This window comes from Pelodiscus sinensis, chromosome 8, assembly GCF_049634645.1.
Source record: "Pelodiscus sinensis isolate JC-2024 chromosome 8, ASM4963464v1, whole genome shotgun sequence".
Classification (NCBI taxonomy): Eukaryota; Metazoa; Chordata; order Testudines; family Trionychidae; genus Pelodiscus; species Pelodiscus sinensis.
Genome location: NC_134718.1, coordinates 54,164,538 through 54,185,843, shown reverse-complemented (window position 1 = coordinate 54,185,843; position 21,306 = coordinate 54,164,538). Strand labels below are relative to the sequence as shown.

General features: G+C 40.1%; 1 protein-coding gene across 4 annotated transcripts in view; it reads right to left on the bottom strand.

The window, feature by feature from the left end:
• The window catches only part of FAM53B (family with sequence similarity 53 member B), a 155,331-nt gene that overhangs the window by 77,938 nt on the left and 56,087 nt on the right, over nucleotides 1–21,306 (bottom strand). For all 4 annotated transcript variants that reach the window (XM_075935296.1, XM_075935295.1, XM_075935298.1 and 1 more), the window contains one exon: nucleotides 6,768–7,546. In XM_075935296.1, the coding sequence (XP_075791411.1) occupies nucleotides 6,768–7,546 (779 nt within the window). The remainder of the gene's footprint in view (nucleotides 1–6,767; nucleotides 7,547–21,306) is intronic.

Below are 21,306 nucleotides of genomic sequence, written 5' to 3'. Positions count from 1 at the left end.
GTGTGGAGTCCCCCTTTCTCCACCACATCCCTCCTGTGACTCTCAAATAGCGATTTATCATCTTCACTAGCCTTCATCACTGGCCACATCTCGCAAATGCTCATGGATGTCTCACAATACCTTGTGAGGTAGGAAACATTATACTTGTTTTGCGCACGGAGGAGTGAGTCACAGAATAATTCAGTAATTCGCCCAAGGTCACATATGAAGTTTGCAACAAATCTGAGTCTGGAAACCAGTCCTCTCGCCCCTCTGCCAAGCATTGAAACCACAAGACCATTCTCTCCCTTCCAGGATGGAGTTCCCTGCTTTTTTTTTCTGAGAACCAGGGCCTGCACTCTCCAGCCATTGCTTGAGCATTTGTGCATGAGCTGAGCCAAGAAAAGAATGCCCATGGGCTTCATTAAGCCAGGCACTAAGTCTCCTTTCCCCATAGCAACTTCCCAAATGTCTTAAGTCTTCAGACCACTTGTGTATTAAGGGTGGAGCTTAGGGTTGCCAACTTTTGTTGGACATATTCCTGGAAGTTTCATTAGATGACATAATCTTTAATTAAAGATTAATCTTTAATTCCCGGAGACTCCAGGACAGTCTTGCAGGGGTGGCTACCCTAGTGAGGGCTCCATTTTAATACTTGCCTAGAAAGCACAGGAAGAGGATTTCTTTCTTTGCCCTGTGTATGGAAGACACCGTGTAATCTGCCATACTGCTTTTCCCTTTATCAGTGACTTTTCCCTTTTAGGAATATTTAGTTGCAAATGGCTAACAATTAAAGAGAAGAAAATTGCAAGGAGCTTTTGGAAAAAAATGATTCATTGGTGTTTTCCAAGATAAACTCATTATTTTTGTTAATGGGCGATTGAAGCTGCAGAGCTCACAATCGCCATGACCTTAGGAAGATTATGAGGTAACAGCACCGACAGCTTATGGCAGGGTAATTCATAAAGCCTCAGCAAACTGCACAGCACACACAGAGACCCGCAGCTCAATGGCTCTCTTAATTTTCCTAACAGTCTAACCACAGATTAATACAAAAATGATGAGCCAAGACAGATGACTTATTCTCTACTTTCCTGCTTTTACAGCACGCCCCTATTTAGCTGACACAGACTCCATCGACAATTACTAACATGATATTTACAGTTTAGCCAAGCAGCTATTCCGGAGCTCACTGTGTAGGTTTGGGCAGCTACACTTTCATTTTCTACTCTCTCTCATCCTGATATTCAGAAAGAATACAACACGTCCTTTCAATGCACACAGACTCAAGCAAACAAAAATAGCCCAGGACCATTACAGCGAGAAAACTGCAGTGAGTTTTTCAACTACCAAATATGGCTCGGACTGATCCGAGGTTCTCCTATGATGTCCAATGGGCAGAAACAGCAAACTAGTGATAGTTACTAGTGGTCAGGGTCTGCATAATTCTTACCCCCTCTCTTTCTGTGACTCCCTTACATCCCTGCAACTCTCCTTTCCCCAGGATTTGTACAGATCATTTTCTGCTCTTCACACAATGTCCAAAATCCTGTTCAAGATGGAGAAGTGTTTAGAAGCTACTGTGCAGACTCAGAATAAATTATAAAATATTCACATTTATTTTATTCATTCTATTAATTCAACAGCTGTTCTTGCAACAAACACGGTTGTAACAGAAAGGCATATGGAATGATTAGGCATCTCATTTTGTCTCTCCATTTTGGTCTGATTCTGAAAGGTCCCGAGCACCTCCTACCAGACTCCTCCACTCCCTTTGAGGTTGCTGATGGGGCATTTTGGGCATTCCCAATTTAGCATACATAAGTCATTGGATAAAACAAGCACAATGTTATCAGATAGATTTGCAAGCCCAACCCAGGTATGCATGCAACACTAAGGTTTGTGTGCATATCCATTTTATCATCTGTGAAGAGTACCACAGAACCTATCTCGCATGGAACAGATCAAGAGTGGAATGCTGTGAAAATGCCGCATGCCAAGTTACCTAGGGACAAACAAGACAGAATGCAAAAACAAGCCTAACACAGGACTTTTTGTGGTGCAGATTTTTTTCTTACACAATATACTTTGCATCTCTAATTTTTTTTCCCTAAGAATCTCACTGTGCTTTCCAAAAAGTGCTGAATTTGATTGCACAGTCTCCCTTCGAGGAAACACGAGCCAAGAAAGGTGAAGTGGTTTGCCTGTGGTCACACACAGACTGCCAGAACTGGAAAGAGAATTTCTCCCGACAAAGCGCAGCACCTTATCCACAGGAGTATCCTTCCCTGTCCTCTTTCAGTGGGCATCCCTGCATTATCATAACAATTTTGAAAGCCTAAGCACAGTCCTGTGTGACCTTTTTCTCAATGAATATATTACTAATGGTGCCGGAGAAAAATACAGTCACCAGTGTGTGGTGGCAGGGCAGCACAGAAAAAAAAAATACAGATCATGCTTCTGGAGCTGCAAAAATCTGATGCTATAAATAAATGATTGGTTTAAGCCCTGCCCTACTGTAGAGCATATTGTGTCATTTTTCAGGGTCCTGCAGCTAAACTCAGAAAGCAATAGGTCAAAGCCATTTCATAAGGTATTTTTATAACAAGGAGTTGCTTGTGAACTCTAAATGAAACTACCTTGTATGTGAATTAGAGGAATCTGACCGATTACTTCCACTGCTTTTCTGCTGTGAAATAGAGTGGCTCTAATTCCAATTACATAGAGGCTACATTTCTTCCTTGTATCATTTCAAAAATGTTGGGCTTTCCATTACTTTGATAATTATTTGGGATTAATTTACTTAGTTCATTCCATCCAGAGAGGAAGGTCACACAAGAAACAACACATGGTGGAAGAGGAGGGGGCCATGTGGTCAGAAAGACGCAGTTACCCATTTCTGCAAAAGATTTGTACTGTGCAGCATAGTCCTACATAGCAGGAACCTGCAGAGCTCTGCAGGCTGCAGGAACCCTTCACTTTTCAGTATTGGTTACTATCAGACACACTGGAACCCTTTCAGCTTGGGTCCATCCTGGGAACCAAAGTCAGAAGAAAGAAACCTTTAGCGTGTAGAAATTGTGCTCTAGCTGCACAGCCAGGGGTGTAGTGTTACATTTCATTACTTTTCTTTTTCACTACTACCTGCATTTTGTTTTACACATCAGAAATCCAAACGTTTTGGGGAATGAGGTGTAACAGTTAACTTGAACTAAGGAAATAGAAGCACTCAGAAATAGAAGCACTTGGGCTGAAAAGTTGAAAGAAGCAGAGTTTATTCTGCTATGTGGCACAAAGGGATTAAGTAAAAGGAAACTGCTAAATGGATTTTTCCTAATGTGGGCTCCATCTTCTGTGCTGTGGTTACTCAGCTGGTCTGGAGAATGTGCTCTCAAGTCCCCTGAACATTCTTCCTTTGCCTTTAAGGCCTCTGGTCATGGCATGGTACTCCCTGTCTGCGCCAGCTCACAAGGCACTGTCTGCACCCCAACAAAGGTGTTCTGCCATCAGCCCAGGATTCTCTGCATGTAACATAAAGGGTTTCCTCAGTGTGGCGTGCACTGCTGCCTCTCAAACAGCCGTTAGCACCACTGCCCGAGAGCAGAGGGTGCATGGGGGGCAAGCAAGCCACCCCCAAGTAATCATCAGGGGCATAGAACTTCTTCCACCCTGGGGCCACGGTGTAGGGTTGGGCAAGGGTAAGTGCCCACTGGGGTTGGGAGAGGGGAAGGCGCAGCTGGAGGAGAGGAGAGAAGAGCAAGCTCCTGCCACAGCAGAGGAAAGAGTAAGCTCCTGCCAGGGCCCGGGCAGCGGCAGGACAGTGAGCTCTTCCCAGGACCTGGTGGGGAGGGGAGAGAGTGAGCTCCTGGGTGGTGGCACAGAATGAGCCCCTCCAAAAGGGGTCACATTTAAATTCCTGAGCAGGCCCCAGCCTGAGTGTGACAGGTGGGGCTCAAGAACCACCGTGGAAGCAGCTGACTGCCAGAATCTCGTTCCTTAGCGGGGTGCACTCATGCTGAAGTCAATGAGACTAGTACTTGTGTGAATAAGTGCTCCCCAATGCAAAGGTTGTACAGACCAGGCCTGTGTCTTCTGAGCAACATAAATCTCCAGATAAATTTGTTTAGTCTTTAAAGTGCCACTGGACTCCTTGTTGTTTCTGCTGAAATAGACTAACACGGCAAACTCTCTGAAATCATAAATCCCCAGAACTATTCCAAATCACACAGAATGCATTTCTCCCAAGACTCCTTGCCCCTGAGTGGATAAGAAATCTCCTGCTGCCCACTTTTAGGTATGTTTAATGTACTTAGGGACTTGTGGATGAGCACTGAGCCATCATCAGAAGTGTTTTAAGTGCCCCTTTAGGTATTAGCCGGGACAGTCCGGTATTTGCGGCTTCTGTCCGGTTAAAAAAACAGAAAATACCAGATATGTAAAAATATTTCCCTGCCAAGTTCAGTATTTTTTTTAAGTATCTATGCCCCTTTGCCCTCCTACTGCCACTACCTCTACCACCACTTGCTTGTAGATGCCTAGAGCATATGAAGTAACCTACATATAAAGGCACAAGTACACAGAACTATATATTTTTAAATGTTGCTACCAATGCAAGAAAATAAAAAGGCCTTCAGTGATGTCAGTTGTGTTATTTCAACTTGTAGCTAATAAAATATAACAATACATGTAAGTCGTTTTTACTACCTATCCAGCTTACTAACTAATAAATAAGCTAAGTGTGTTAATTGTACCTGACAGAGATTATCAAATGGAGATCACAGTGCATCACTCAAGAATGCTGTTTTCTGACCCTTTTTTATCATTTAAGGGTCTTGTGACTCATTCCCTGGAAGAGGAGTCACAAGAGGAGTCACTCATTCAAGCAATCACTGAACCATATAAGAATAAAATAGCATAAAATATCACATTGTTCTAAAAGAAAAAATATGTTTACAACATCAGAAGGAAAGGAAATTTGCAACTCTATTTCTTAACAGTACATGCTTAGAAGATGTCACTAGTTTTATTATTAACAATAAACTAAACTTCATTATGTACTGTACTACTGAAATACATTCACTTCTGGGTTGAAATGCAACAGGTGTTTTAGCAGCAACATTACACCACAGAAAGTGAAGGAGACAACTGTCTCCAGCTGAAACTTCAGGGAAAATTTTTGGCAGGCAAAATGTATTAGAAAAAAAATGGAATTTGGCCAGGACAACATGGTTAATACCTCACTTTTGCAAAAAGAGCCACAGGATCTTTAGACCCAAATTTATCTCTGTACCATACAAAGCTGATGTTATCACACAGTTTATTGACATTAGAAACCTTAATCATAAAACTGTGGTTATGGAAAACTTTCTATGTGCAAAATGCAATTCCTTTCTGTGCTGCTCTTTGATGTATCCTTTCATTTTGATTCTTTCTCACACATTTTTAAAGGCCATTATCATGTAATTGGGTCTTCAAGGTTCTGGGAAATAGAGCAAAATCTTCTCAGATAGACACTTCAAATCTCTTATCTGCACGGTGGATTCATACTGCAGATTGAGGAAGAAAGCTTTATCCTATAGTTGTGTAACCCACACACCTTCTGTATGTAGCGACGAGGAGTCCTGTGGCACCTTATAGACTAACTGAAGTGTAGGAGCATAAGCTTTCGTGGGCAAAGACCCACTTCGTCAGATGCATGCATCTGACGAAGTGGGTCTTTGCCCACGAAAGCTTATGCTCCTACACTTCAGTTAGTCTATAAGGTGCCACAGGACTTCTGTATGTGGTTCACTGTCTTCTGTAGTGGCACTTAGACCATTTAAGAGAGAGAGTGAGAGAGAATGAGGGTGGTCTACATAGCACCCTAAAACCGAAATAAGATACACAAATTTTGACAGAACCAAATTTTGAAATATTTCGACACATCCCTTAATCCTAGTGGAAAAGGGTTACAGGGATGCCAAAACAGCATGCCTGTTATTACAAAAATATTTTGAAATAACGAGCGTATTTAAAAGATGTGGGGTAGCTATTTTGGGATGCCTCTAGTATGCCAAAGTAGCCCCGCTGTCTAGACATACCCTAAGTTTCCTCTACCGCCTGAGCTGAGAACTAGCTGGCTTTTAGCTCAAGCTTAGCTTTTAGCTAAGCTCTAGAAGTCCCAGGTTTGGTTCTGCCTGTTAGTGTTACAGTTACACCTGAAAATAAAACATGATAACATCTCCAGAGTGGAAAATTACAAGGAGTCAAGACTGCTTGAAGATGCCACTAATAGCCAGTACAATCCCTACCACAGAAAATTCAACTTGTGATAAAAGTTAATGCAGAGTACTCTGAATGTTGTCCTCATTTCCTCCAGCATGCTCTGGATCTTTGAGTTCTCTCCCCTAAGCATTTGATTTTATTTTAAAAATTATTTCTGGTGGAAATACATACCATGAGGAAATATTGGTGAGATGTGCTGTAGGCCGCAGTGTGCAATGGGGGAAAAAAGGATGATTTTAAAAGAATAATGCTAAAACTCCAGTTGGAGAGGGATTAGTTTTCTGCTTCAACAAAAAGAACAAACTTCTCCATAACAATCACATCTATTTAATGCAGACTTTCAGCCAGAAGAAAATGCACTTTAGCCCACATGGAAACAATTAAAATTCAGTCTTCTGTTGACTGAATAATAATCCCGTGTTGGTGCTGCCTGTTCAGTGTTGTGTTCTGTCCACATGAAATGTTCAATTATTTCCTGTAAAAGTCTGGGCCACCCATGTTAGTGGAAAAAAAACATGTCTTACCTGGGTCATCTTGGCAAGGTCCAATGAAGGTCTTTGTTCCTGAATCTCCTCAGGCCTTCGACGTTTTACTCCTACCTTCTTGTCATTAAGGACACATGGCTGCGACCGGCTTCGGGACAGCCCGTTGGAGCGTCTCACCAGCTCTGGTGTTGAGGCAGGAGTGCTGTTTGCTGAGGGTGCACAGTATTCCGAGGAGGAAAACTGATCATGTGAACAGGAGAGGGACCTCTGGATGTCCATCCGGGTAACATCTACAGAATTGTGATCATAACCCAAGATGTCCCCTGCCTGTCCATAGGTGGTTGACCTCCTCAGGCCTTGGCACGGCTGACATCCAAATTTGCTGCTAACTCCAGACTGGTCATATGATGAGAAAAGAGTATTTGACCTTGAAGGTAGGCTAAAACTTGAACTCCGTTGCATGGTGGTGATGCCATTTGAGTAGCGCTGGACACTTCCCCCACTATAACACCGTCTCTTTTCTACAGGAGTCCAGACCTTTGATCCTAAAGGCCTCCATGATGTTCGGCAGCTAGACATTTCATCAGAAAAAGAGAGTGACCTACATTGGCGTTTGCTGGGAGGTGCTGATGGGTTACCATTGTGGTCACTAAGACTGAGGTCTTTGATCAAGTTGGTCACAGAACATGTGTTAGCTGCCTCTCTTTGCCATATTGAGCCATCTTCACTTTTATCAGGCAGACAGTCCCAGATGTTGCTGCTAGGCTGCTCAATCTGAAGTGGACACTTCCTGCTGAGATCTCTCCATCTGTCATTTTCTAGTTTAGAAATGATTAAAAAATTATACACCTTGATATATCTATACACACACATATTAGCATGAATTAATTATAGGGTTCATTTTTCAATGTCCATTTACTAAAAATAACAGACCGGACATTTCCAATATAAGTTAGTTAACCTTTGGAAGATGGTTTCTCAGAGTGCTTGCCAAGTGATTGCTTTCTGATGGATGGACAGACAGATAGCTAATGTCAGCAGCAGCAAAAATGTTAATATAGCGAAAGTGCTATGAGAAGAGACTATACCAAATGAACTAGCTAACGTGAACTTTGCTTTATAAAAGCATATAATAATTACTTTATCTGACCGATAAAATATGCCTAAGAATCATGTGTTTAGTTCTAGACTCTAAGCAACCATTATCTCAGAGGTTTGCAAAGTTACAAGAGTCTAAAGGAAAGATAAAATTAAAATTAAATGTCAAGGCCAGGTTCTTAGTTGATGTAAAGTGGTGTAGCACCACTGAAATCAATGAAGCAAAACAAATTTACATCAGCTAAGAATGTAAGCTCCGACGAGGTCAAGAGGATAGTTCTTGCACCTATTCTATTTTTTTAATGATCTTAGAGCAGGGTAACATAGGAGAAACAACACATAATGTGACTTTATCAATATGAGGAGCACGCTATTAGAATTGAATTGCCTTGGTAAAAAAATTGCAAAAATGGATGCCTAGTATCAGTCATCTTTATCCATAACCAGGCACCTAAATAAATGGACTTATTTTCATATCATACCTGCTGGTTAGCCGCAGTTCTCACTGAAGTGAACACATATTTGAAAATGCTGGCCCTTACTTTGCTAGTAGCATGTAATGTTGAGTCAGAATTCAAAAGTATCCTATTCAGAATTCAAAGTAGCCTTTCTAAACTATGTTCATATGAGAATAATTATGTAAATAATATATTGGGCTGGGATTTTCATATTGGACAAAGGGAATAAGGCACTCATGTCCTATTGAATTTCAGTGGGAGATGAGTACTTATTGTCTTTTAGGTTCCTTTGAGATTCTCAGTCATAAATAGTGCAATAGATTGTTCACACTTTGTGATAAACATAGCAATGTAGCAATTAAATACTTCCTCATTTAAAGGGACATATCAATATAGGCTTAGTTTTTTCTATTTCCCCTTCTTTTTCTTTTAACAAACCCACATCAAAATTACTTTCCAAGCCAATTTTGTCCATTTCACTTGAGATTTTTAATGCATTTTTAATATAGCAGAACAAAAGCCAACATGACCTCCTGTTGTGTATTTCTCCATGTGTATATATCTGCTCTGTCAGCTGGCATGTAGCTGGTGAATGACTCTGCGATAGCATTTGTGATGGCTTAACCATGCAATGGCTCACAATTATGTCTGAAAATATTTACAGCTATGGTTATGGTTGGAACACCAATTGCCGCTACCAAAAAGAAGGCTGCAAACCATGTTTCAACTATGTTTGGATAGCTTGCTGTTGACCACTTAGGAGCACAGGGCAAATCCTTTTGATCATATTTGTGAAGACAGTCTTACTGAAGTCAATGACTCTATTCAAGTGAGGAAAATTTGACCCATTTTTTACAATATGGTTAAGGCTAATGAAGTTCTTTAAAAACATCCTATTCACACTCAACAGGAAAACTGTGTAAGACGTATGCCATCAACAGCCGTGATGGAAAAAAGTAATCACCTAACCATGCATGACTGGTAACTGTTTTTGTAGGCTGCTTCTGCAAACAGAGGCAAAATATATCAGTTAACTGTTGCTGCAGAGTTTTCATGTGCTCATATCAAAATAATGTGATTTTGTTTTTACTTAAGCAATTGAATGCTGATTTTGAAAGAGCTAGATAGTCTTAATCGACAGCTCTGGGCACTACCACAATGCAAATAATAAATAAATAATAATATAGAATATTCCCCAACATATAATGATCATTTTAGTCAAAGAGATCAAATTTGGAAATTAATTAGGTTGATGTCCTTTCATTTCTCACTGCATTAGGCAAGTTTTATTATTTCTAATTCCAAGAGAATGCCACTTAGTAACTGAAGAGCCCAGTGTTGTTTGTGGCCATAGTTATTAATTCGGTTCTATTTTAACCATTGCCATCTTTTTCATTTTAATAAACTCAGTGAAGATTGAGATAAATACACTAAACAATTACATCTATGTTTAGATCTTTATTAATCCCTCTCTTATTAATGCAGCCAACAGAGAGATTTCTCAGGACAGATCACCAGACAAAAGAAACAGAAATAGAAGCTAATTTTTAATGGCAAGCTGCCATGACCTTCAGGTCCTAGACGTGACATTTCACAAAAGGCCTTAGTGAGCTACAAGAAGAGGATACAGAACACCTTCCTCTTTCAACATCACTTTTGCACAAACAGCTGTAAATCTTTAAACATTACCAAGAAAATCTAAGACAGTATTTTTTGGAGCAACACTTAAGATTTTTTTCCTTTGCACTTTAGAACAAACCTTGCAACATGTACTATTTACCAGTGGAACATATGAATTCCCTTTGCATATGAAGTCTGCTATCAAGGTGATAGCAATATTCCTACTGTGTAAGGTCCTTTACAGTATGGTGGCCCATATAAATGATTCAATATATTTTCAGTCAGCCATATTTAGCAGGGTTTTCTCTGGGCTGAAGATTTATAGCATGACGATTGTCATATGTTTTAGCCTGCTTGTAGTCCATTAGTACTAGATTATTATTTTTAAATATCACATGATAACCCACAAAAATATTTTCACAGCAAATAAATGTTAATCTTGAAACTGATTGGATGGTCAACTAAGAAAAAGGATGTTGCAGAGATTTTGTTTTTAAATGGACTCAAAAAGAAAAAAAAGGGTTTTGCAGTTATTTTAAGAACAGGATTTTCATCTTCTAAACATAATTGTATGGGAGCCCTTCCTAGTGCTATATTTAAGGATGCAGAAATTTGTTCCAGAATAAAATTTACCAGGAGTGTACCTCAACTGAAAAGCAAACTGCTTTGTTCAAGAACATTTGCCCATTTATGAACAGGACAGAAGATACAAAATTTCACCAATCTCAGGTGATTTTTTCCCCATTTTAATTAACAAAAATGAGTTAGTTCATTTAGGGTACGTCTAGACTACATGACTCTGTCGCCAGAGGCATGTAGATTAGGCTACCAGACATAGTAAAATGAAGCGGCGATTTAAATAATCGCCGCTTCATTTAAATTTACATGGCTGCTGCGCTGAGCCGACAAACAGCTGATTAGCTGTTTGTCGGCTCAGCGCGATAGTCTGGACGCGCGGGTGTCGACATCAAAGGTATTTTTCGACCACTCAGGTAAACCTCATCCCATTATTTAAATCGTCGCTTCATTTTACTATGTCTGGTAGCCTAATCTACATGCCTCTGGCGACAGAGGCATGTAGTCTAGACATACCCTTAGTTACTTAAAAAAGAAATACTGCTGGCCCGCAAGCCACTTACTTTTGGATTTAACTTTAACCATAAAACTGAAAATGCCAGGTTGCTTATTGCATACGTCCAATATTTTTTTCCTAATTTTTTATCCTACATGTCTGAATTTGCAGAATATACCAGATGCACCTTTGTGGCACCTCTTTAGTCATGAAATAGCTTTCAAAACTTCTATAATACAGACTGACATTGTCAGGGAGATTATTATTGTAGCTTTTGTACTTCTATTGCAGAAGCACCTCAAGATCCCAGTTGAGGTTAGAGTCCCATTGTGTTAGGGGCTATACAACACATAATAAGAGACTGTCTCTGCCCTCCAGAGCTTACAAACTACCTGGAAAAGACAAAGGGTGGGAGAGGAAACTGAGGCACACAGCAATTAAGTGAATTGCCCAACAACACAGGAAAAACTAAGAAAATAACCCAGAAAGTAATTTTATAGAAGTTTTTAAAACCTATGGTCAAAGAAATTCTCTGTCCTCCAATTAACCTTTCTTTTTTAAACACTCCAATGAAAAGGAAGTGATATAAAATACTGCAATTAAGCACCTTAAAATTGTAACATTAAACCACAAAAGCCAGAGAACTTTGACAATGAATATCATATATCCTCAATCTTAAGCCCAATTTTTTTGCTAAAAAATGACGCAGTAAAGAGCAGAGGTCATCTTATGTACAGGTCATTGTGTTTTACCAATTTTTTTTAACCTGGGGGGGTCGGCAAACTTCAGTTCCTAGCCCATCAGGGCAAACCACTGGCACATCAGGATGTTTTATGTACTTGGGGTGTCTGCAGGCCCAGAGCCACTTAGCTCCCATTGGCTGCTGTTTGCTGTTCCCAGCCAATGTGAGTAGGAAGGCGGTGCAGGCTGAGGGACATGCTGGCTGCTAGGGTGTGTCTATACTACAGGGTTTTGTCAACAAAAGTAGACTTTTGTCGACAAAACTATACCTGCGTCCACACTACCGCTGAGTTCTGTCGACATAATGTCGACAGAACTCAGCAGTTTTGTCGACGCTGGTAAACCTCATTTTACGAGGCATAACGCCTTCTGTCGACAGAGTTTCTGTCGACAGAAGGTGTTATTGCATGTAAACTGTCCTTTGCGTCTACACTACCATGTCGACAAAGCAGCTTGCTTTGTCGACAGAACTCAATGTAGTCTAGACGCTCTTTGTCGACAGAAGTTTTGTCGACAAAACTTCTGTCGACAGAAGCCTGTAGTCTAGACGTACCCCTACTTCCCACTGCTCCTGTTGGCCAGAAAAAGTGAATCATGGACACTGGGAGCTGTGAATTCCATACCTGCAGACGCTGCAGGTAAACAAACATCCTGACGTGCCATTGGCTTAACTGACGAGCTGGGACTGAAAGTTTGCAAACCGCTGATACAGTCGGCTTATGAATGGGTAATTTCAATTTTTACTTCTTTTTTAAATCTTAGCTTATCAACAAATGGGCTTATGATCAAGTAAATATGGTAATTTTCCTTTACTTGTCTCTCTGTTTCTGAGTGTTGCAGAAGTGTAAAAACAGTTCCTTACCGCTCACGGTGCAATATCCTAGCACAAAAGAGAGAGAGGCAGGCATGAAGTGGCAGCAGGTTAAAAAGAAGTTCCAGCCTTTCAGGCTGTCCAATCATACAGGGGCACATGGCCAAACTGATCCAGCACTCCAAACCAAGACAGCGACATTATTAAATCCTAGCTTGTGTCTGGGTAACTGTTTGACATGTGCTATCTCATTTAACCAGTCCACTTTAAGGATGTTAAGTAAAGGTTAATTTAGTGGCCAAGTAATCGATGGAATTTCGACTCGACTCGACAATTGGCACTTCTGCATTTCTCCTTTGAAATGTACATTTCAAAGGAGGAACGTGGAACTCCGCATGCAGCAGGCGGCAGCACAGCATGGAGCCCAAGGTCAGCAGGGGACTCAGTGGGGGACCCCAGGCTCCATGCTGCGCTGCCGATTTGAAATGCCACGTGGAGCCGGGGGTTCGCACAACATTTCCCCAGAACCCAGGGTCAGCTGGGGACTTCGCAACTGATCCCGGGTTCCATGGAAATGCCACACTGGAAATGGACCCTAGGCTCCACGAGCAGCAGCACCACACAGCTGATCCCCGGCTCAGCTGTGCAGCGCTGCCCCTTTGAAGTACCCCTTCCTCTCCCTCCTTTGCTGCCTCTGTCTGAAATCGATTAGTCAACTAGTCGACTGACTACCTGATAAGCATTTGCTTATCGGATAGTCGACTAGTCCTTAACATCCCTAGTCCATGTTGGAGTCTCCATGGATTTCAGTGGGTTCTGGATCAAGTCCTGAATGGCTCAATCTCACCTATCTTTAAAATGAATAGCAAAACTCTCAGGATATGTCTATACTGGGAGCTAGAAGTATGATTCCCAGCCCAAGGAGACGTACACTAGCCCTCATCCAGCCAGTGCACTAAACCCAGATGGCAGCTGCAGAGTATGAGCAGCAAGATGGACTAGCCGCCCTGATTACTTGCCTGTCGGAGGCTCTAGCTATGTATCCAGGAAAGCTAGCCCATCTTGGTGCTCTGCAGCTACATTCTACTTTTAGCATACTTGCTCACTGAGAGCTAGTCTGAGCATGATTCCGCCAGCTGGGAATCACATTCCTAGCTTCCAGTGGAGATACACCCTCACTGATTTCAGTGAGTATAGGCCCTATGTTTATTCCTGAGAAGGCAAATTAAAGCTGTATCATCGTCCATTGTCTTGGAGAGCTACAGAAATAACTTTTCTGTGTAAGGATAACAATAGGGCTACATTCATCCCTATTGAAGCGTCACTGATTTCAGAGGAACTATGTAGTAATGAATTTGGCCCAGTATCTTTTCTTTTAAGTAAGTTACATTTTAGGAACCTCACTTCTTTGGCTTTATTTCTCTAACCTTGAAAAGCCTGGTTTGCCTTCAAGCCGCATATTCTTTGCGCCTTTAATACAGGCACAAATTAACCTGGTTAACTACAGAGGATCTGAAGCCCTATGTGATCAAAGCAGAACAGTCATATGATGACCCAAGCTTCAGACGACTATTTGCCCTGCATTCTTTTGTTCTCACACATGGTGCTATTTCATGACATAAACCTAAAGATTCCAAAAAAATGTGGTTTTCTGCAAAAAGCTAAGAACCTAAAGCACTTCAGACTTGTGGGTGAAAAGATGCTGGAGGTGTAGCAACACTATTGTTCTCCGTGGCCTGCTTATTAATTTTAATGTTTCATCTACATCTGCTGTGGTTGACAGCTATTAGGACTTGTCTGCTCAGCTGTGGTTGACACTAGCTTTGTTAAGTACCGAGCCACGAACAAGCCTCAACTAGAGCCAACACATCCTGTGCTTTTAATGTTAGGGCGTGCTGGCCTTTTTTACTTTTTTTTTCCCCAAAACTAATAAATGTCAGAAAGTTGGTTCTCAAACTGCTCACATATGAAATATGATTTAGCCACTCTTCAGACCTTTGGTAATCTGTTAAATCACCATTGTCATGATGATATTTTGAACTTTCCTTCAAGGCAAAAAGTTAAGATTTATATCATCTAATTATGAAGAGTACAAAATTTGTTGTATAAAGAAGGAATATTACTCATTTTCCATTTGAAAGCTAGTTATTTCAAAATAATTTAGGTCTCACACCATTAAAAGAGTTACAAGTGAGTAAAGAGATACTGCAGCTGCTAGTGCTGAAGAAAGAAGCTGATTTCTGTACCCCTGATGGCCAGAAGCAGCCCTAAATAAGAAAGGTATCTCTCCTGCTTTCCTTAGCATCATGTTCCTTAGCATCATCTTGCTCCTTCACACCACTGCCTGCCTAGCCTTTGATTAATCTCTAAGACTTCCTCACTCACCCCAAATCAGCTACTGAGACTACACTCCATGTTGGATTTAAGTCACAGAGCTATGTATAAACCAGGCTGTTTCTAGGACCAAGTTTTTAACAGCCTCTAACTATGTTATGAACTATTTCATAAACATTTTTCACCTGCTATAAACAAGACCTAGTCCCTAATCTCCAGTAAGGTTTTGTAAAATTGACTATAACATAACTTACCCATATGTCCATGAATCAAGACATCTGTTAGATCTATTCTAGCAAAAAGCATGTTGAAACATGTTTCTGGATAACCTGGTCTTACCTTTAGAGGCAAGCACCACAACAGTTGAAGGGGGCTAGGTTATTATCTCTACAAAATCTCTTCAAAAGTCGCTGCTTTCTACCTACATGCTAGCAATGCATCTTACTGGTTCTTCAGTGACATGAGCGCCCCTCACTCTGCCTTGTATTAGGAAATGCCAACTCTTACCAGAACCAAAAATATCTTCTGAAATTAGAGCATTAATATTAAAGGGAAGTTTACAGATCTTTAAACAGATCTGAAAAATGTGGCCTGCTGAAAAACCCAATAAGCTGTGATGCTAAGGTTTCTTTAAGGAAACTCTGAGCTGAAAAGCTCAAGCTTGGACCAGAAATGTCTGACTTCTTTTCTTGTAATTGTTTGCACAAGCTATGTCATTTTTTGCTTGCTTTCTGTAATAAATTAAATGCTATATATTTATAAAATAAAAATAAATACATAATCAGCTGTGGCCTACAATTTATAAGCAACCTTCAAAGCATACTGGTGCACCCCTTTGAGAAGTTTCAGACAGATAGCCATGTTAGTCTTTCAGCAACAACAATGAGGAGTCCTGTGGCACTTGGAACCCACTTGGAACATGCATTTGAGAAATTGGGTTCTAGCCCACGAAAGCTTATGCTCAAATACATTTTTTAGTCGTTAAGGTGCCATAGGACTCCTTGTTATTTTTCCTTTGAAGAGGGGGGATGCAACTGTTTGGCAGGGGTACAGATTTCACCTTCAAGTTACTAAAAGGTCATACATCTTACAGATGATGAAAAATACCTTGACACTGTGCTTTTAAAATCAGAATAATCAGTGCATCTGGATTCCACAAAAATGCAGTTCTACATTATTTACCTTATTTCTATAGTATTAGAAATGTTTAGGGGATTTGTGGGATCTATTCTCTCCTTCATAAACCAGCATATCTCCAATTGAAATCTAATATCAAATTCAGCTCATAATTACATACACCCAACTCCTACACACACAATGGGATTCATACTCAAATATCTGACAAGAGTATCTGGCAGAAATTAGGCCCCAATACCAAAAAAAGAACACTGTGCTCCTCAGATAAACTACATTAAGAATTTAATTCTTTGCTCACCCAAAACTCAGAAAGTGGGTAAAAGAATCCACTCTTGGACCCTTTTGAAAAGATTTTCGGAAGCTGGACTCCAAATCCACATAAGTAATGTTCAAGCAAAGCTAATGGAAATTCCAGATTATATCCTTTGGCTTTCTGAGTAACTTATTGTGCCTGCAAAGCAGTTATTTAGATGGTCAAGAAACCTATACTGCAGGAGATATAATCTGTAGGAACAAAATTGCAGTCTGAGGGTGGGCTAGGGCTAACTGGCAAACACACCTTATGCTGGTCCTCTACATCATTGTTTCTCAACCAGTGGTATGACTATCCTCAGGGGAACTCGAGAGAAGTCTGCGGGGTACATCAACACAACGGAAATTTGGAGAAAACTGAATTTTTGTTTTAAGTTTTATAGCACTTTATTATTTTTATACTTTTTACACCCCAAAATTTCATCACCCACCCGACTACGATTAAGTTGCAACAAATGTGTTGCAATGGTAGAAAAAAAATGTTGTGTGTCTGAAAACTGTGGGTACTGGGGGTACTTATAATTTTTTTTAAAGGGGATACTTATAATTTTTTTAAAGGGGCACTGCTCTACATAACATTTATTCCACCCGTAATCAATTAATATTTATGGGACAAATATATTGATGGCAAAAGGGTGGGCCAATAATGAATATGGCCTATAGGCTCGAGAAGCCTTAGTTAATCAGTTCACAATTACAGTAATTGTTCCACTATTCTGTAATGCTATCCACTGTTAAAGGATAAAAGGTACTTCTATAATGCACTTTCATCACCTCCATTGCAGATTCATGAGCACCTTCCTTCCATTATAAATCAAGAAAAGTAAAGCTTTTCACATATGGTGACTAGATGATGCAATTTGATTTTTCCCTCCAGATATGTCCTACTTGATATTTAAAGGTGAGCACTAACGTGTTCTGAAATTGCTAATACATTAAAATGAGTCAAGGCCTGATTTTTTTACACCTGACCTCTCGTTTGTGCTCAGAAATACAATTGTAGGCTCATTTATTTGCAGATGCAAATGACGGTACCTGGAGGTGTCACCAGGTACATATTTCATTGCATTCTCAATGCCTGCATTTAGTTAAATTTGCAAATCTCTGCCCCCCATAATTTGCAGGCACAAAATGAGAGAGCAGATTTAGATCTCTTTTAAAACTGCAGTGTTCTGTGGATCTTTGTATCCCACTTAGGGATTCTGTGGAAATGCCATGCACTATGAGGATGCATGAACTTTTTCATCAGGGTCCCCTTTATGGTCAGTAGGTCAGGAGAACTTGTTATCATGCTTCTATTGTATGACTGCAGCAAATCTCCAGAAATCCACAAGTTACAAGAGCTGAACACTCTGACTGGGGAAATTCCTTCCCTCATGAATCCCACATATTCCTCATCCCCTTCTTACAAGTCTTTCCAGTGGTAGCCCAATATTATAAGGGGTGTTGACAGTGACTCCTATATTTAGATTGCTTCACACCCTTTTCTTTCAGAAGTACTCACACCTGCAATGTTGTAGCAGTCTTCTGTTTGGCAGAGAGAGTATCTTCAAGCTAAAGAAATGCCATTTCTCTGAAAAATTCCACAAAATTCTATTCAGCCTTTGCTGAGATAGTATCTGTTTAAAAACTGCTGTTTCTCATCTCTCTCTTTCAGGCAGCATGACAATTTTGTTGGCTCCCAAAACAATAACAAAATCTGCATAACCTAAAGCCCAGGCTCACCTCACTTTTATAGCAGCAGACACTGTCCTGGGAATGCCTGCAGAAAGGGGGTGGTGGTGAGAACCGGATGGGCTGCCCCCTTGTACCCCATATAGCCCAGGCTCCTTTTTCCAACTCCAACTGCAGACTCCCAAGGTCTGGAGCTCCACCAACTCCCCACCAGAGATTAAAAAAAAAAAAAAGAGAGAGTGACAGTCTGGACTTGGCTCCACTCAGTAACCCCTAAAAGCCAGCAAATGGACACAGCAGTGCATCTCCTCCTGTGAGGGTGCTTCATTGGGCAGAAAGCCCCTCAACTCCCAAGAGTGCCAGAAACGGGGGGGGGGGGAGGGGAGAGCTTTTTATAAAGCATAAAACATAACATTGAACTCTCACGGTAGCCAAATTTAAACTGTTCATTTTAAAAGGGTTTAAGTCCACATTACAGACTATGAAGGGTCCAACCACGTTTTATATGAAATAGCTGACCTGATTTTGAATTACAGTAGCACAAGCCACACATATGTGCATACACACACACACACACACACACACACACACACACACACACACAGCATAGGAAACTTTGACATTTTTTTCCACCCTTATGGCTTCAAAATGGTCACAAACTTTTTAAATTGCTGTAACTAAAACTGTGTTCCTCAGATGGCACAGAGTAAATTTTAACAACCATGTTATTAACCACAGAAAATAAGGTGGTACAATGCTGACACAACTTAACTATAGCAACACAAATGTGCTGCTACAATATTTTTACAGTTCCTTATTATACATAATGGATGATCCTTCTGCTCATGTTTCCTCTATGTTCTTTTCCTGTGAAATAATTTACATTATCAATAATTTATTATAGCAACTCGTAAAGTAATTATGGGTTTCAATCCATTTTTTAAAAAAATCTTTTTGGAATACGAATTATGTTTGAATCCCAATTTAACAACAAGTTTACAAACACTTCTTTTTGTGCATGTCTTATTTGTGATAAGTTTGTATTGAATTCTCTTTCTCACATATTCTTTTACTTAAATTTTAGTCTTTTCTTCATTCGATGCACAGGGGAGAAGGCAATCTGTATTTTCCATTGCCCCCATTTATGTGCAAGAGATGTCTTGTAAACGTGGAACAGATTTAATGGCTGTAATTAGCTGATGGCAATGGCACAGAACCACACCAGTATTCTTGCTTTCCTGTTTCACAAACAAGATTAAAATATGATGCATGCAGCTAAGCTTCAGTGGGAAATGAAAATGATAGCCCCAAAATTTCTCTCTTCAGAACAAACATGACACATCAAAGTCTGTGGTCTGCACACCATTCATGCCAACTGCCTTTATTTGGGGGAAGAGGGAAGAAGTACCAGAAAAATGTTCCTTACTCTTTAATCTGTCCCTCTATACCCCTCTCCCAGTCTTGGTGGAGTTAGATGTCTCCCTATTTTTCTAGTCAGCAGTGCTTTTTTCTAGTTTTCAGATGCTGGTAGATACACTGCGTGCACACTCAACAATACACATCTGTGCACAATCAAACAAGGTTCTCAGGGTTAGGCAGGCTTGAAGAGCATAGCCTAGGCAATGCGTATAGAGCTGGAGCTGCTTTCTGAGCAATATTTCCTGTCACAAGTATACAGCAATTAGTCATTTAGATGGAACCTTCCACAGACAAGCTGTTTTCAAAGGAAATCGCAGTTCAGAAATAGGACGTGTGGCGTACATGAATTAGAAGGAAAAATGATGCCTTATTGTGGGAAATCAAGCTGCAAAACAGTCTTGTTTTTTTAAAAGGAAATATTTCCAAATTAGCAGTCTAAATGAGCATAACTATAGACATTGCCACAAAGACTTGCTCTCACTCTTGCCATCTTGTATAAGGTTAATATGATGATGATGATTTCTGAAGCTATAGGCGTGTTTTGCTTTGGGATTTATTTATTTTTTATTTCATTATCAATTTTTCTTCTGACTTTTTGGTTTTCCTCCTTGTAGGGCTCAGAACCCATTCAATGTAGCCACATTACTAGTATTAGCCCCAGTGGTACAAATACTACTGGGAATACTTGCTTCTTAAACTAATCCCATTGACATCGGATCCATTCATTTGGAGTAGAATCATACTTCAGAATTTAAAGAAACTGCCCCAGTCTCACTACCAATGTCATAGGTTGAATGCATGAAATTCAGAATTTTCTTTGCCTCCATATTTTATTGTGAACTCATTCCTGACAAACTACTAAACTGGAATGAATTCTGGGTAAATTCTCCAGGAACAGGGCAAGCTGCTTTTTTAACATGCATTTTATAAAGAATTAATACATGATTCAACAATTCTTATTGGACACGATGAACCCAAAACAAAGAGTTTCATAAACTTACCTAAACTAAGCACATTCATTTTACTTGGGTGTGGCATTTTTGCACCTACCATTGTCATTTTATTTCTTCCTGCAAAATCCTCCTCCTTCCAGTAGTAGCTACAGCATGCAACCAGCATGTGTACACCTTTAAAAACTAGGAGCCCTGTTTTCTGCTGAGCAAAGAGTTCTGTTATTATGAAATGTTGCTTAGTTATTATCTTTGCCTATTTCTGTTTGTCTGTCCTGCCTCTTTAGCGCTTAAGCTCTTGTATAAAGTGCCTAGCACAATGAGGCCATGTTATGGACCTTGGTTAGCATAATAGAAAAAGGCCAACTCTATCACAAAGGTAATTTGATACTGGACATTCAGATACTGGGTGTTTCTTCAATATCTGGTTGGGAGGAATTTGTTGACGCTGCTATTGTATTATTAAACTCTTTAAAAGTTTTTACCATCCCAACCCCCTCAGATACAGAAAATCTGTATTGAGAGGCAATAACCAAACTTTCTAATAAAATGGCTTTTATCTCTGGTACAGCTACCATTACATTTGCATGTCTTTTGACTGCAGACATGTAATGCCAGCTGTGTGGGAGGGAAATGGAAAAATTCTGTTTCATAATAGGAAATGTCTTATATTTCCAGATGTTTCAAGGACCACTCAGCCAGACACAAGAAATTGTTCTTGCTCAGGGCTGAATTTATAGATGTAGGTTTTTCAACTTTGGCCCTCTTTCCAGCAAAGCTAAGCTAAATAAAGAAAAGAACCAATCTTTTTTGTATTATTATTATTACATTGGGAGAACTTTGCTTGCTTATCTCAAAATAAAAAAACAAGAGGAGTCTTTAGGTCATTTAAAAAATGGTTCCGATGTTAGATTTTCTGACATCAAATCTTTAATGGCTCTTTATAAATCTT